The sequence below is a fragment of the Heloderma suspectum genome, chromosome 8 (assembly GCF_057233095.1).
Source record: "Heloderma suspectum isolate Gila_16-S chromosome 8, 16-S_ref, whole genome shotgun sequence".
Taxonomy (NCBI): Eukaryota; Metazoa; Chordata; class Lepidosauria; order Squamata; family Helodermatidae; genus Heloderma; species Heloderma suspectum.
The window spans coordinates 23,913,947-23,930,945 of NC_139465.1; the positions used below are offsets into that span (position 1 = coordinate 23,913,947).

The 16,999-nt window shown below is 40.7% G+C and overlaps 1 protein-coding gene across 5 annotated transcripts in view; it reads right to left on the minus strand.

Annotated features, from left to right (window-relative positions):
• CEP89 (centrosomal protein 89) overlaps positions 1–16,999 on the minus strand; it is an 84,292-nt gene that overhangs the window by 35,221 nt on the left and 32,072 nt on the right. For 4 of the 5 annotated variants that reach the window (XM_084813095.1, XM_084813094.1, XM_084813096.1 and 1 more), the window contains 5 exons: positions 14,880–14,991; positions 13,986–14,166; positions 11,151–11,318; positions 9,560–9,701; positions 6,782–6,871 (listed from right to left, as the gene is read on the minus strand). In XM_084813095.1, coding sequence (XP_084669221.1) covers positions 6,782–6,871; positions 9,560–9,701; positions 11,151–11,318; positions 13,986–14,166; positions 14,880–14,991 — 693 coding nt within the window. Of the gene's footprint in view, positions 1–3,503; positions 3,650–6,781; positions 6,872–9,559; positions 9,702–11,150; positions 11,319–13,985; positions 14,167–14,879; positions 14,992–16,999 lie in introns of those variants that run through there. The other variant, XM_084813098.1, reaches the window with a different exon arrangement.

A 16,999-nucleotide genomic window follows, 5' to 3' on the forward strand; every position in this document is an offset into this window, starting at 1 on the left:
TCCCTCTCCCTGCATACACAGCCAAATGCAGCTCATGCTGTGAGCGGGCAGCTTTGCAGACCAGCCTCCTCACCTCCATGTTCGCTCCCTGTTCCTTCCCCACTCGAAGCAAACACATGCAGTTTTACTTTCTCTGTTTTGGTTTCTTTTTACATAGCCCCCCCCCCCCGCCTTTAAAATGAGAATGCTTTGTACTTGGTTCATACCTTGGGGAGCCCCCACCCCCCGCCCCGAGCATGCAGAAACCTCCCTCTTGTGCATGTGTGGTTCAGTTTTGGCTACATAAGCATCAGCACTCACAGCCTGAACATCGGATAGAGGGCATTATTTTAAAAGATTTTTAATAGACAATGATTATGCAGGAAAAGTCAGCAGGACAGGCTATGCAGAGATTTTTTTTTTTATGATGTGAGCATATTTTAAAATAAAAAGGGATTTATAAAATCTGAAATGTTTCAAACATGAGACTTTGGTCTGAAGTGCCTGTGGCAGCTTGAAATATATGAGAACCCAGTGAGACAAAACACCTTTAGCCAGCATCCAAAGATGCTTGTGGTCACTCATAAAGCACTTCTGTGATCACATGGGAGTGGTGAATGCCAACTTTTCCTTCTGGCTGCAACTTCTCCTGCTTCATCAAATTTGCTGACCTATAAAAAGTGGCTTTTCAGGGGGTGGGCAAGGCTGTACTACAAAGACCCCCATTGGTTTACAGAACACTGCATACAGCCCTTGGATCTTGGCTTTTATGTGTGTATTTCTGCAACTGCAAAATTACTAATAAAACATTCAATTAAACAAGTCCAAAAAGGGTTAGTTCTGAGTAATATTATACACTTACAGCACAACTCTATGCAAGTCTACTCAGAAGTAAGTCCACTGAATTAAGAGACTTACTCCTGGGTAAGTTTGGATAGGATTGCAGCCTTAGGCTTTCCATTAAATAATTACATACATACACATTTGGAATGTCATAGGTTCAGGGGCTGTTCGCACAACACACTAACCCACACTCAGTGGCAGAGTGTGGGTCGATTTGAACCATGGATTGTTGTTTAATGTGTTGTCTGAACGCAGCATGTTTTCCATAGGATGGGTTATCATGTTGTCTGAACGCAGCCAGGGTGGCTTGTTAACCATGCAGCATGGCTTGTTTACCACACTGAACAACTCAACAACAAACCACTGGTTCTCAAGGTGGCTTATTTGAGAAAATAAGCCACACTACATGGTTAATTAGCCACCCTGGCTGTGTTCAGACAACATGATAACCCATGGTTCTACAAACAACCCACACTCAACCACTCAGTGTAGATTAGCGTGTTGTGTGAACAGCCCTCAGTGTAAACAGAAATCACGAAATTTCCACCTCAGTTGACTTAAGGGCACAAATATTAAAAAATCCAGGTGTTCTTACAAAGTAATGTTATACACCATTTTTTGGCTTTTAAAACGCCACCACCATCACGGGTGGCTGTTATTTATTTACTTTTTAAAAACCTTTTCACCATAGACATTAACAATTCTATTTACTGTATTATATCATTTATTTATTTAATTAATTTATTAATCGCCCATCTGGCTGGTTACCCAGCCACTCTGGGCAATGTACAAAGTATATAACAGAACAGTTTAAAACAATAAAATTCTACAGTAAAATTCTACAATTTATTTACTTTTCAGCAAGAAATCAGAATATAGAAGGTACTAAAATTATGATGTATTGAGATGGGTTTTGCCAACCTTGCACTACTAGTTGCCGGGGGAGGAAACTCCTGCAACGCTCACACCAATTAGATTAGCAGATCTAGCATATTCCATAGGGACACAAGAGGATGACACCATCTCCATGGTATCTGTTGCATTATCGCCCACAGCAGCAAACGTATTCTCCATCATAGCCACATTTTAAAACAGATACATTTCATGTTCAGATTCCTAACTTAAAATCATGATGTTTGAATCGGCCCTAGCTAAGAAGTAGAGACAAAGAAGTGGGGGAGAGGACGGCAACCCCCTTTTTCATATACGGGAAGGGACAAAAACCTCAGAATCCTTAACTATTGAGAATGATCTGAAATGTGTATAAAGAAGACACACTTTTATATGCCCAGTGTATTATGCTGCATTTAAGAACACAGTATTTTGAGGCACTATGACAAGAAAAAAAAGCCAGCCACACTCAATATAATAGAAGTCCCCTGTTACATATACTGGTTATAGGATAATTTTGATTTAATTTAATTGTTTTTAAAGTTTATCCTTCCCTCCTCAGTATAATGCAGCTTGCAATATCCCAAACATTAAAAAATAATAAGCAGCCATCAGTTCTGCAACAACTGATAATTTAGCAGAACGGACAAACCACAATAACACAGCAACAGAACTCAACAATCTGCTCAGCCATTGCTGGCAAGTTCATGCTACAAGCTAATTTGTGCTGACTGGTGGGAAAGGACTAAAATTCTGATTGGAATGTTAAGTGTTCTAGAGGTTTCTAGCTGGTGGATCCTCAATAGCTATGTACCTGCACGAGGAACAAAAATGTTTTGTGTACTATCTAGAAAGAGACAAGGGATTAAATCCACACCTCATCTGAGGACATGCCAAAACCACAGGGCAACAGTAGTGAAAGTCCTGCTCCTCACAACTGACTGTCTCATGTCTTGTAGTGAAGGCATATGAAGTAGGGTACAGCCTGTCCAGCTGCAACACCTGTGGGGACTCAGAGGGAGAACAGGTTTCTGAGCTTACCATAAAAGCTTGAGTTTGGAGCTAGACTCTCCCACTGGAATATGGGTCAAATATAACACAAGAACTGGTCACTGTCCTATCACAAGTTGTACTTACATGGTTCAACTTCCCAGAGACTGGATGACTTGCTAGGGAGCCAACAGTTTACCAGTGTGCTTATTTTTTAGACAGGACTACAGCATCTGTTTTTGTCTACGCTTATATGGACTACAAGAATACAATAAGCTGCCTGGACTATTGTACATGTAGCCCAGTATTGCCTGCTCTGACTGGCAGTGGCTCTCTAGAATCTCAGGCAGAGGCTCTTTCCCATCACCAGTTACCTGACCCTTTAAACAGAGATGCCGGGGCTGAGCCTTTTCATATACAAAGCACATGAAATACCAATGAGCAATCTTATCTTATTGGAGTAAGCCTCACTGAATATAATGGGTTTTATTTCTGAGTGAACATTCATAAGATTGGGCTGTAAATGACCATGGCCCTATATCTGGTAGGCCTGCTGCAGATGCAACACTGTCTCTCTGCAGTGGGAGAACACATACACCCTCTTCCTTCCAGCACATATTTCCCTTTCCTTCCTTTGCTGTCCTTAGCCATCGTTCAGTGTTACATCTGGAATGATGCTAGCAATGGTTAAACAGGATTTATCATCTTAAACTGGATTTAAAACTCGGGTTTGAAGCACTGTTGCAACTCCAGTTTAAAAGGGAAGCTGGCTAGTGTCAGCATCGCTAAATCATTAATAAAGCTGAAAACAGAAGGAGAGGGAAACACCAATTGCTTAGGCTTGTTTCCAATTTACAAACCACCACTTTGCCTTCACTGGGCATTAGAAGCTTACTTGTGACCTTCTGTAACCCATCCATAAGGCGAGAAAGGCCTCTTGATTGTTCTAGTGTGTCCCCAAAGGCAAGAGAAAAACATAGAAACAGGCTTTTTTAGTGACTGCCCCATAGTTGTGGATCTTCCTCCCCTATCCTGAACACAAGCATTTCCTGGAAGTACTGCAGGACCTCTATATTTGGCCTGGTTTGGGAGGGGGGGCTGAGTGAAGTTTCCAATTACACTATTCTGCACTAGACTTTCTGATTACACCACAATTTTGTATCCTCATAATTCTACACCATTATTTAGAGAAATGCTCCTAATACAATTGGGAAGTGTGGTTTTAAACTTACTCCCTCTTTCTTCTTTAATGCAACAATTCTTCAAATTATAGTAGAATTCAAGCCTTTTATATGGAACATGGAACAAGTTTATTTCCTTTAGCATAAGAAGCAGTTGGCATAAGCAGTTCTCTTATATGGCAGACAGAGTTGAAACAATGAACAACGTAAAGTGTGATGGAGAGAAAAAAAATGTGCCTGAAAACCCATGAGGACATCTGCTGTGGCATCAGCAATGGCTGCAGCTCCCTGGCACTTGTTAATAGACATGCATCTTTGCACTGTGCTTTAGTTTTCACTACAGACTACCATGCATCTGCAGCAGAAAGCGTCACCTGGCCCTTTGTCATTATCATCTAGGTCAGTCTTCCCCAACCTGGTGTCTACCTCATATGTGTTGGAGTACAGCTCCCATCATCCTCACCCCAAAGCCAATGACATGCTGGCTATGGATGATGAGGTTTGTAGTCCAACACATCTGGAGGGCGCCAGTTTGGGGAATGCTGTTCCAGGTGACCAGTTCTTTCCCACTGCAAGCAGCTATCCATAGCAAGTGTACAAGTGGACTGGGCTGTTCCGCTATTTTTCTCAAAATTAAATACTTAACTGGAGACACTTAGGCTGCAATCCTATGCATGTTTAGACAGAGAAAACTCCTACAACTCCCAGCATTCTCCATGCTGGCTGGGGAATGCTGGGAGTTGTAGGAGTTTTCTCTGTCTAAACATGCATAGGATTGCAGCCTTAGAAGTTCAAACAGCTTATCCACATTTATTGGGAATTAAAAATATTTTATTTTGAGTAGTGGAAAATTACACTCAGCTAGTATTTTTCTTCTAAGACTAAAAAAGAGAAACAAAAATTAGGCTAACTGCCAATTTAACTCCAGGGCTCTTGCTTTTAATCAAATATTTATCTTAAGGCTAGGCAGAAGAAAGAGAATGCAAAACAAGCTTGTGAAACTGAAAGGGCAAAACTGCCCCAGCTTGATGTAATTTGATGCTAACAGGTTATGATGTTTTTCATTACCGTACCGTTACAGAAAAATTAAAACTGACGTACTTTTAGAACAACTACACTGCAAATCCATTGTTGTTAATATTACTGCAATGTCACTTCTAAACTGTAACTGTAGATTTTCTATCTACAGCTTAATGTATATGAATCTTTGCATCTGAAAAATTTAGGTGCATGCTCTTAACATGTTTCCAAAGCAGAGTCTACTACTGGAAAACATACAAATGAAACCGGAAGAACAGCAAAGCATCCCAATGATGACTGATACAAAATTTTTGGAACTGCTAATTCACCCGGAAATCCAGGAGAGAACCCACACCGGTCATTCCCTGAGTGTCAGGCTAAAAAACTATCACACTGCTGCTAATTCTCTGACAAATTAAGAAAAATGACACCGGTTTAGGCCATTCTGGAATGTTTTGGTAAATAGGTTTGCTAGGGAGCAATAATGGGAGAAAGCTATTATTCCCATGTCCTGTTTGTGGGCTTCCCAGAGGCATCTGGTTGGGAAACAGGATGCTGAATTAGATGGACCTTTGGTTGATCCAGAAAAGCTTATCTTATGTTATTAGGTTCAAACCACCAAATGAACCTGAGAAACAGGCCTAGACCAGGGGAAAAAATCATGAAGACTGCATCTTCACAAGCCCAAAACGTGATCGTTGTAATTTGCGAAATAATGTACAATCTTTATTCGCTCCAATCCAGTAACTTGTTTGCCGGCACACAATGCTGCAGTTTATAGGGGGAAAGGGCACATCCATAGATTTGTGACAAGATATGCGTGCAGAAGCCGATTCCCATGCTGCCCGACCACTGCTATACAATCCTTGGCATACCTATACAGGAGACAGGATCTCTTGACGCAGATGGGAATGTGCATTTCTGTATTCTACCAAGGTAATCGCTACCAGTTTTCCCATGCATGGTTTTAGCTGTAAACAACCTTTGTTATATGCTCTTGACCAGGACTTTTAGTTTCGCCCTTACAATGAACCTGTGAATTATATGGACAGGTGTAACAGACTGAGAATGCATCATGGTCATCAAGACATAGCTCAGGGCTAAGGAGACTTTCATTTTCCCCAGAAAACTAGTGTGGTGAGGGCAAATTAATATGCAAATCTGGTTACTTGAGTTAAATCAGGTGTTATTCATCTTTACGTTGATTATATGAAAATCCTGTGATTATCATTCCCATTTTGTAGATGGTGAAATGATCTGGCTCAGTCCAGTCTGTCTATACTGGTCATGAAAACCCATCTGAGTGAAAGTGTTTGTAAAATTCTTTATCCCTTTCTCACGAGTCCATTTGGGGTGGGGGGAGGTTAAAATATTGTTTAAACATTCTTCCTGGTCCCAACATCCTGCCAGTGAGATGCTTGATTAAAGCAGGTCCTAAGACACCATTTATCTACCCAAGTTATAAAGCTAATGAAGTCATTTGTTCCCGCAGTTGTTCTCTGATCCCAATTCTCCAGATCCCCACAATTTTTACAGGCTGTAAAAGAGAGCTTCATTTCACAACCTGCTACTGCAGAACTTTAGAAAAAAAGACCAAAGAACAAGGGCAGGAATATCCAGCAAAAGCAGAAATGTAACAAACCCCATCCTCATAGCATTTTACAGCTTCGTAGTTCAGACACGTTTCCTAAGCACATCCTGTTATTGCAGAAATCCACTGCACAGATATCAGCTAAAATCAACACTATGCAAAATAAGTGAACATCACAGAACTTATAACAAAAGCACATTTTCTGCACTCCTAAAAATAAATTCAATATGTAACAGAAATATTGTATTGCAGTATTGCAATATATTGTTTTGCAGATTCTACTCACCTTCACTTTCTCTTCTAATCTTCCTAGACGTACATTCCCTTCTATTATTTTGTTGAGAACACCATGCTTCTCTTTTTCCAAGCAACTGGCCTGGGAGGAAAAGGGGTGGTGGTGGTGAGTGAGTTTGCAAAGGATTTTGCTGTCTGAAACTTGTTCCACTGAGTTCTTAGGTAGTTGGGAGGGTGAACAGGGAACGGGGAACATGAGCATGAGGGTGCTACTGTGCTCATGTCCTTCTCACAGGCATCAGGTTGGTCACTGTGGAAACAAGAGTGCTGGACTAGATAAGCCTTTGGTCTCTTCCAGCATGGCTGCTCTTATGTTCTATACTAGGAACATAGGAAGCAACCTATGATAATTTCTCCATTTAGCTCAATATTATATGCTTTGATTGGCAGCAGCTCCCCACAGTCTCAGTCAGAAGTCTTTCCTATAATCTGTTACCTGGGTTACTTTTAGCTAGAGATGCCAGGAACTGAACTTGTGACCATATGATCTACCGAGCTATGGCCTTTCCCCATTATGGCACTCACCCTATATAGATCACTTGGTAGGTGTGTGGGCCTTCATAGAAATATTCAAGATGTTTTGAATGTATCAGACTAACTAGTGGAAACTAAAGAAATCATATAGTGAGTCCTGCATGACAGAAAAATGCAGTAAGTTAAGGCAAGGGTGCAGAACCTCTTTCAGCCCAATGGCCAAATTCCATTTCAGAGAAGCTCTCGGGGGCTGCATTTCAGTGGTGAGCAGGGACAAAAGCAAAGGGCCAGGGCCAACAAACCAAAAATACCAGCATATTGTAGCTTTAAGTTCTTACTACCAGTAACTACACTTTTGGAGAAGGATCTTAACCATTTAGAATGGGGAAAAACTGCACAGAGACTTGCGAAACCACCAAATGTTCAGTGGTTGGAGGAAATGAAGTGGGGCCAGAGGACGGGGCATAGCCTTCTGGGGACCTGAGGAGGGCTAGATTGAGAGCCTCAGAGGGTCGAATAACCTTGGCCTGAGGTTATGCACCACTGAGTTAAATAATGAATATTTTATTCAGTTTTGAAAAAAGTGAAACACACCCCAAATTTTGACTAATTGATCAAAAAGCCTCCTTCAGCAACAGATTTTAATTGTGGCAATACTACAGACAACAATGCAGAGCAGTAATCTATAACTCTCTCATCATTGTTCAGTGACTAAACTGCATCCAGTTCACTTGCTTCAAAAGAATCATTTGTTCATGCTGAAGATAGCATAAATGCCAGTAGAGTTTGCAACTGCATTTTGTGCAAAGGCCCCCTATTTTAGTCTTATGTAAAACCTATGAAATGAATGACTAATAAAGATAGGGAAATGAGAAAAACAGGACAAGAGATGGAGAAATCCTGTTCCCAGATTCTACTCTTACTAGACTGGCAATGAACAGGACCGAATATAAAAGGAGTTTCAGAATGATAGTTTTTCACACAAGGTGGCGGAGCATTCCACATCATGAACTGGTGTGGTTTGCAAATTATTTCTTTAAAATGTCTTTCTTTTAAATAAATACATCTTCCACATCCTTATTTGTCTGTCTTATAGTTAAGACTGTAAGCTTGCTGTCAGGGCCTTGTTGTAGGCATTATATAGAAATTGTTTAGTCTGCTTGAAGAAAGAAATTAAAGAGACCAAATTGCTCCATGTCACAAGTGCCAGCTTATTTTTCAATTCTGTAAGTTTCCCCTCCAAATTTCCTTTGTTTGAAAAACATGTGGCTATTTGCTTCACAGAGAACTTTACAGCATGTTTTATATCTTTTCTGGCCTTCTTGGAAATGGTTATGGGAATTGAGCTGCCTGAAAAAACTTGAAACTTAGAATGCTATCCAAAATGTGACCACAAACCTTCGCTGTGATATCTCAGTCATCAAGGCACACGACACATTAAATATTCTGGGTTGGATCCAGATCTATGCTGTATCAACTACACTGATGGAAGTGGACTGCCTTGCCCCCTCATCCACATGGCAGCCTGTCTAGCCTCCTGCAAATACTACACAGAAAGTCAGGAGACCCTGCCAAATGGGTAAGCTATAGAGGTAGTATCCCTAAAAATTGGGTGGACGGACTTTCCGTGAGCGGACCCTTCTTCTTGTGGAAGGCAGACCTACATCTTTCCTAGCTGCCTTGAAAAAGAGTGCAGGAGCAAAATGGATGTTTAAATCTACTTTTATGTGGAGATAATTCAGATTCCTGCCTAAGCCCAAGAATCTGCAGCAAAGTGCCTGTGGTCCGTTGGTCTTAATTGGCAAGTCCTTCATTATGTTTAATACAATCATTTTATTTTTCTTGGAATAATTTATGGAGTACATTCATCTGCTCTTAGCAATCAGGGCACCATGCGCAAACATGGTTAATTTGTTCAGCACTGTTGGCCATTCTGTAAACACAGTCATGAATAAACGCAGAATGCATGACAACCAAAGTTGGGCAACAGCCACTTTCAGGAAAATGCTATGCTATTTATGTTAATTACACAAAACTCAAACAATCAAGTCAGTAGTACATGCAACCCCCAAATATGCACATTTACTCAGAATAAGTGCCACTGAATTCAATGGTACTTACTCGTAGGTTTAAGTGTGTAAGGGATTACAGCTTTAGATATCTTTTAGACATGGTCTTCAATGCTCAAAACACCGTCCCACTTGATATAAACAGGATTTTCAATATCTGATAGACAGTTTGTTGAACCAGAAGGGAAATATGCATAGGCAATGCTTTGTTTCATATTTTAAATTACCAAGTTTAAAAGATGATCACGTTCTTGAGTTATATTTTCTGCCAGGCTGATCATGTTTGCTAGATACTGATGTGCTGCCATCTCCTTTTCCATTGCTTCTTCCAATTGCTGCTTCAGAGTACCTATTTTCTTCTGTGATCGTCTACAAGTTTTTTGTGTGAAAGGCAGAAAGATCTCTTAGGGTGCAATACAGGATTGATAATATTGTAATTCAGCTCAGGTGCAATTTAACATCCACAATGACTTCAGTGAAATTATACCAGTTTAACCAATAACACAAATATCTCTAATTATATATTTAGACATTTTCGGGTGCAATCCTATGCATGGTTAGACAGAAAGATGTCCTACAACTCCCACCATACCCACATGCTGGGAGCTGTAGGGCTTTTTTCTGTCTAAAGATGCACAGGATTGCACTATTAACCTATTATGTTACAAGTTCCAACTTTCAACCAGTCGTGGCTGGCTGGTGGGGCAGTAACAGGCTCCCCACCACCCCCAGTCCCCTGGAACCAGCAGCAGAACTCTTTAAAGTGCCGCAGGAGCAACAGCTGTCCACTTGTTTTCTTTCGGTCGCCAGCTAGGGGATTGTTCTGAGCATGTACAAAAGCAGCACATGCTCAGAATGTTCCACCAACTAATAGTTTGTGTGAAGATTTATTTACTTTTTAAATGGCAGAGCACGTGCACAGACTGGGGGAATGACTTTTGGGCAGGGGTGACCTACTGATCACTCCCCCAAAAGCCAGGAATTTCTCAAAAGCACTCCCTGGCTGGGAGCAAAGGATTTACTAGGAAAGCCCCCCACATCCCTCTGTTATGGTGATGGGCGGTGGCCATGTCAGATGAGCTAATCCCTGACCCCATTCAGCATTGGGTTTTTTACTACACAACTGAGCCTGTGTAGAGTTGAAGGCAGCAACAAAGAGGAGCAGCAGTAGAGAGAAGTAGCAACTTCACCTTCTTTCAGATGGCCTTCTCTGTCTTGCCCTCACCTTTCCCGGAGCATGGGAACAAGAGAAGCCATTTTGTTTATCACCGAGAGATGAAAGAACCCACCTAGATCAGGCAGGACCACTGTGAGCCCCCCAACCTAAAACGTTCCTCTAATAAGAGTTTTATTTACCTCCATGGAAGCACACGTAACCCCAATTCAGATCAGGTTCACAGCATTCTGGAAAGGGGGGTTAAATCTCCCTCCCCACCCAATGAAGTCACTTGATTGTCTGTGCAAAGGGAATTGTTGCTGGAACAGGAGAATGTGAGTCCAAAGGAGTCTTTGTGGGTGGATCCTACAACCTTTCACATTCACGATTTTAAAGTTTGTGAGCCTCAGTTTCTCCTTTCTGTAGTATGGGCTGTGGGAGATGCAAAAGGCTGCACCACCCCTGGTGACCCCTTGGCCTGACCACCCTCGGCCCCTATTGCCATGATAGGCACCAATGCTTTCAACTTCAGCAAGTTGCAACATGCAAGTTCAGCAACTTTCAGCAGGGGGTTTGGGTTTTTTTGCATACCTAGGATACTGAATATTCTTGTGCTTGGAGGAAAAGAATCAATCAAAAAACAAGAAAGAAAATAGCCAAACCTCTTTGTCATCTGTGCCATTTCCAGCTCGGCTTCCAGAACCTTGTTTTCAGCCACCAGGTCATTTTTCTCTATAAAGAGGCTCTTTTTTTCTGCTTTCACAGATGCTAGTTTTCTCATTAATTCCTGTGCTTCTGTCTCTCTCCTCTCCTGTTCCTCCTTCAACTGGCTACAGAAAACAATAATGAAAATCAGGCATCAAATAAAAATAATTATTTCCCTTGTAGAAATGAACAATTAGAATTGACATAATGGCAGGAAAGTATAATTATTTCCTTTGATAAGGTTATTATCGCAGACATTAAAAGCTGTAATTACAAAAAAATTATAAAACTAAAACATTCTGCTCCATTCTAAACAGCATACTTATGAACTTCCTTCATGTGGTATGTAGCCTTAACTACAAGCCAAGCAGGCTTCAAACAGACTAAGAGATAAACCAGACATGATATTAAATGTGCCTTGCCATTTGACATGCAGGTTTTAAAAAAATATATATAAATAGCATAAGCTGGGATGGGTGGATGATAATTATCAGGGTTGCAGCAGACATGGAGAAGGAATTTAACCCTTTCCTTCTCCGCTATGGCCCTGAGTAAAAGCCTTTTCCTGAAGCTAGTATTTGCTTTAAAAGAAATCCCCCATTGGCACCTATCGGGAATTTCCACTCAACGTACACAGCAGCTTCAGAGGAAGGATTTTGCTCAGGACCCTAGCAAGAGATGAAATAGTCAAATTCTACCTCTATGTCTACTGCACTCACGATAATTATCATCCCGCCCCCCATCTCATCTAGTTTACTCCTATGGTTGCAACCCTATACACACTTACCTGGAAGTAAGTCCCATTGCCTTAGTGGGACTTTTTGAGTAGAAATGTACAAGATTGCACTGTAATATATAGGGACCTGTTGGATCACTATGATCCTCAGGGGAGGTGTTGCTGCCCATGCCACATCCTGGCACTCTCTGTGGTGGCACCCTCCCTCTGGAATGTCCTCCCCTCTGTGATATGCCAAGCACTGACAATGATGTCATTTCGATGATTATTAAAAAAAAACTACTTGTTCACCCTGGCTTTTCCCAGCCATTAACTTATCTAAATGCTGTTGAGCTTTGAATAATGTATTGTTTTGTAATATGTTGAAAACTATTTCAGGATTGTAAACATGGGAAGTGGTGTATATATATTCTAAATAAATAAATTGGAAACATATGCCAACAAGCTCTGCTGGTTTAACCAGGATACTACCAACCATTGCTATTCCTTTATGCCACCATTTAAACAGAATGTGCAAAACGAGTGCCACCATGTTTGCCCTTCTAGAATGCTAGTTTTAAAAGGTACCGTAAATGCATACTCAATTACCATTGCATGCACAGTATGCATAAAAGAGTGACAGTACAGATAAAATGGTGGGTGCACCAGACTATGCAAAGGGGCTGGAACCAGGATTAATGAATGAGACCCGAGACCAGGGATTAAATCCCCCTCTTCTCCCCACAGCTATGCAGCATTTGCATCAATGTATTTCTCTATAGCAAAGAATAAACTACAAGTTAATATGGAAGATGTAAACTGCCAAGAGAGCTTCGGCTATGGGATGGTATAGAAATGTTGTTATTATTAATAACAACAACAACAACAACAACAACGAACATTATACAATTACCTCCACAGAGGTCTTTAATCTGCTAGCTAAAAGGAAAAAGCAACTTTATCTCCCTAAAACACAGCCATATCAAATTAAATGATCGAAAACATAAATTATAGACTGTTAAATAAAAACATGCTTAAGATGTGGGAAGAAGACTGATAATAAAAATATTAAATGCCAAGGCATACACTCATATAAGAAACAGATGCAGAACTAGTAAATAAAATAGTTGTTTACAGCTTCCTCTAAATACCACCATGCCGCTTCTCTTTACTCCTGACATGATTCTCAAAGCCACTGAAAAACCTGATGAAGCCCTCTCTAACTGTGATAGAACATTCTTAATTAGGGTGGCCAGATGCAAATGGGGACAGAGCTCCTGAACCTTTAATAGACGTGTAGCTTAGGCACTAATTTTGGTAGAAAGACAGGATATACATTTAATAAATAAGGAGAAATCTCAGCATGACAAACTACATCTGTTGAAATTCCCTCTTCTACACATCGATTAAAGGTGCAGGAGCTCTTTTGTATCTGACCACTCTACTCTTAACGTATTTGTCATTTTGTCTTTCTCTTGCCATGTGGTCTTTTGTTGTTTGGATTCTGTGGTATTCCCATCCCATGCTTACACTGTTATTTTCCTTTGGATCAAGTGTCTAAGCATTTAGAGCACAGGAACAGTTCTTGTTTTTCTTGTAGCTGAAATGTTGCTGGATTCTTATATACTAGGATAAACATTTGATTCTTCAAAAGAATCCACAAATCAATTGATACACTTGTTTTAAAAGCATCTAGTATCTTAATTCTATAAATATTTACTTGGAAGTAAGACCCATTCATTTCAACACATTCTACTTCTGCAGCCCAATTCTATGCCTGTTTAACTCAGAAGAAAGTCCTACTGTGTTCAATGGGCCTTACTTACAAGTAAGTGTGTTTAGGATTGCAGTCCCATTGTATTCAAAACTGGAGTAAGAGGACAGACTATTTATTGTTTTGTCTTGATGTTTTTAACTTCAAAACGTGAATTTTTTTTATGCCTCTACCAACAAACAAACAACAGCAAAATTCACACATCTTAGCTTGGAATAAGATTTTGAAAAATGGAATTGTGCCCATGAAATTCAGCTCATTTTAAATACTTTAAAATACTATTTTCCATTATCATATGCCTACCTTTGACATTTATTTACCAAAGCAACATGCTCCTTCACAGTTATATAATCTTTAACGCTGCCTTTAAGCTCTTTGTATGTGGAACGCACGTCTTCCAGCTGCTTCTGACACTCTCTCAACTCCTCTTCCTGGCTTTGTTTTTTGGCTTCCAAAATCATCAGCTGTTTTGTTAATCTGGAAACTTTAAAAGAGAAAATACAAAAATATAAAACATTTGAGACAAAATAAGTAGTTACCTTAGGAAATAAGAACAGAGTGTACAGAGTTATTCTCTTCTTGGACCGTTTGCTGACATTTTTAGTTCATTACAAATCCTTCTCAGTTTGGTTCAGTGGCTCTTAACACTGTGTTAATCTACAGTACTATAGTTAGTTATAAATGGTACTTTTCACAAGTTTTGAATGTCAATGGAGATTTGTTAAGCATATATTAAAGGAGCTGTAAAAAGGAAACCTCATTAACACACTAAAGTCCCCATGGTCTCTACAACAGACTACAGAACATTTTAAAGGCCCAGTTTCTGTAACTGAAATCTTGATTTCCCCCTCTATTTTTGTATCATTAATGACAATCATCTGTAAATGAATACAGATCTATACATGCTGTTATGTATTTTAGATGCTGGCACTCTGGCTTATGGCAAGACTTACTTGTAATCAAGGTGCTTTAATAAGTAGCATATTAAAGCTAAATAATTTACTATAATATTTAAATGTTACAAATCAAAATAAATATACTTCTGGTGGAATTCTATGATAGACCTAATAAATAGTTACTGATTAGCACCACCTGTCATTCTAAACAGGCTTATGAAATCCTGTATTTGAGTCATTCCCAGTAGACAAATGCCTCTGATCAACATAGTTGCTGAAAGTAGTGATTAAGGTATTCTACCTTCTTGGACATGTTGGCTGAGATTGTCTTTTGCTTTTGCTTGTTGTATTTTAAGCTGTTCCATCAATACTGTATTTTCCTCTAAGACAAGTTTGGCTTGGCTTTGTAGCTGCTGCCTGTAAATGAACATTGATTTGAAAATGAAATGCCATTCAAAGTTTTACAAGAAGCGCACTAAACAGAAGAAGAAACACATGTGATGTTTGTTAGGCCAGGGCTTCCCAATAAATGGATGCTCAAAGATGAGCATACTCCATTTTGTGTTTGTTGTGGAAAACATCAGTGCACCTTCAGTGACTACTGTGTTTGCTGAGTGAAGTGTGTCCTTGGTGGAGCTTTCTGCTTCATATGCATTAAACTCCTGTTTTGCTGTGAACTGTACATATACACAAGACACATTAGATAAAGGGTCCCCAGCATTTTTGGACCTGTGGGCACAATTGAGAATTTGAGAAACTGCTGTGGGCACCACCACAAAATAGCTCCCATGGAGGATGTGGCTAGTCACATAAAGGCTGCTGTGGGGGCCTGGCTAGTCAAAAGTGAACTAAAGAGGTATGGGAGGGAGAGAGAAATAATGAGGCTAGAGCCTGGGAGGGAGGGGGGAAATGGGTAGAAGAGGGAATTTCAACAGATGTAGTTTGTCATGCTGAATTTCCTCCTTATTTATTAAATGTATATCCCGTCTTTCCACCAAAATTGGTGCCTAAGCTTGTTGTTGTTGTTCAGTCGTGTCCGACTCTTCGTGACCCCATGGACCATAGCACGCCAGGCCTTCCTGTCCTGCGCTCTCTCCCGGAGTGTGCTCAAGTTCATATTCATTGCATCCGTGATGCTATCTAGCCATCTCATCCTCTGCCGTCCCCTTCTCCTTTTGCCTTCAGGCTTTCGCAGCATCAGGGTCTTTTCCAGAGAGTTTTCTCTTCGCATTAGGTGGCCAAAATATTGGAGCTTCAGCTTCAGTATCTGTCCTTCCAATGAGCACTCAGGGTTGATTTCCTTTAGGATGGACTGATTGGACCTCCTTGCAGTCCAGGGGACTCGTAAGAGTCTTCTCCAGCACCACAGTTCGAAAGCATCAATTCTTCGGCGCTCAGCCTTCCTTATAGTCCAGCTCTCACAGCCATACATTACTACTGGGAAAACCATAGCTTTGATTAGACGGACCTTTGTCGGCAAGGTGATGTCGCTGCTTCTTCCTATGCTGTCTAGGTTGGCCATAGCTTTCCTCCCAAGGAGCAAGCGTCTTTTAATTTCATGGCTACAGTCACTGTCTGCGGTGATCTTGGAGCCCAAGAAAATAAAATCTGTCACTACTTCCATTTCTTCCCCTTCCATATGCCAGGAAGTGATGGGGCCAGATGCCATGATCTTCGTTTTTTTAATGTTGAGTTTCAAACCAGCTTTTGCACTCTCCTCTTTCACCCTCAACAAGAGGCTCTTGAGATCCTCTTCGCTTTCTGCCATTAGGGTGGTATCGTCTGCATATCGGAGGTGTGCCTAAGCTACACATCTATTAAAGGTTCAGGAGCTCTGTACCGTTTGCATCTGGCCACCCTAATTAAGAATGTTCTATCAGCAAGGCAAAGGGGTAGGGGAAGAGAAAGAGCAAGGACAGAGGCTAGAAGGAGAGAGAAAGACTTCGCTGACAATTTACAGGCTTTTATTTAAAAAAAATTAAGGGGGCAGGGAATGGAGAGCTTTGTGGGCCGTTGGAGAGCCCTGCAGGTGCCCTGGTGCCTGTGGGTGCTGCACTGGGGACCCCTGCATTAGATGGACTAGATATAACTACTTAAAGATGAACTAATTGTAGCATTCTTCAGAAAGAAAAGACGTGAGCTTGAAAAGGTATAAGGAATATTGCAGGTTTTTAAATAGACGAGATGGCTAGATAGCATCACTGATGCAATGAATATGAACTTGAGCACACACTGGGAGAGAGCAGAGGACAGGAAGGCCTGGAGTGCCCTGGTCCATGGGGTCACGAAGAGTCGGACACGACTTAACGACTGAACAACAATTATTTAACCCAACAGTTAAAAAATATTGATGTCAATATAAATACAGTCACAGTATGCAGCAGAATTTCAATGTGTTTCCAACCCCTTCAGCGATATCTG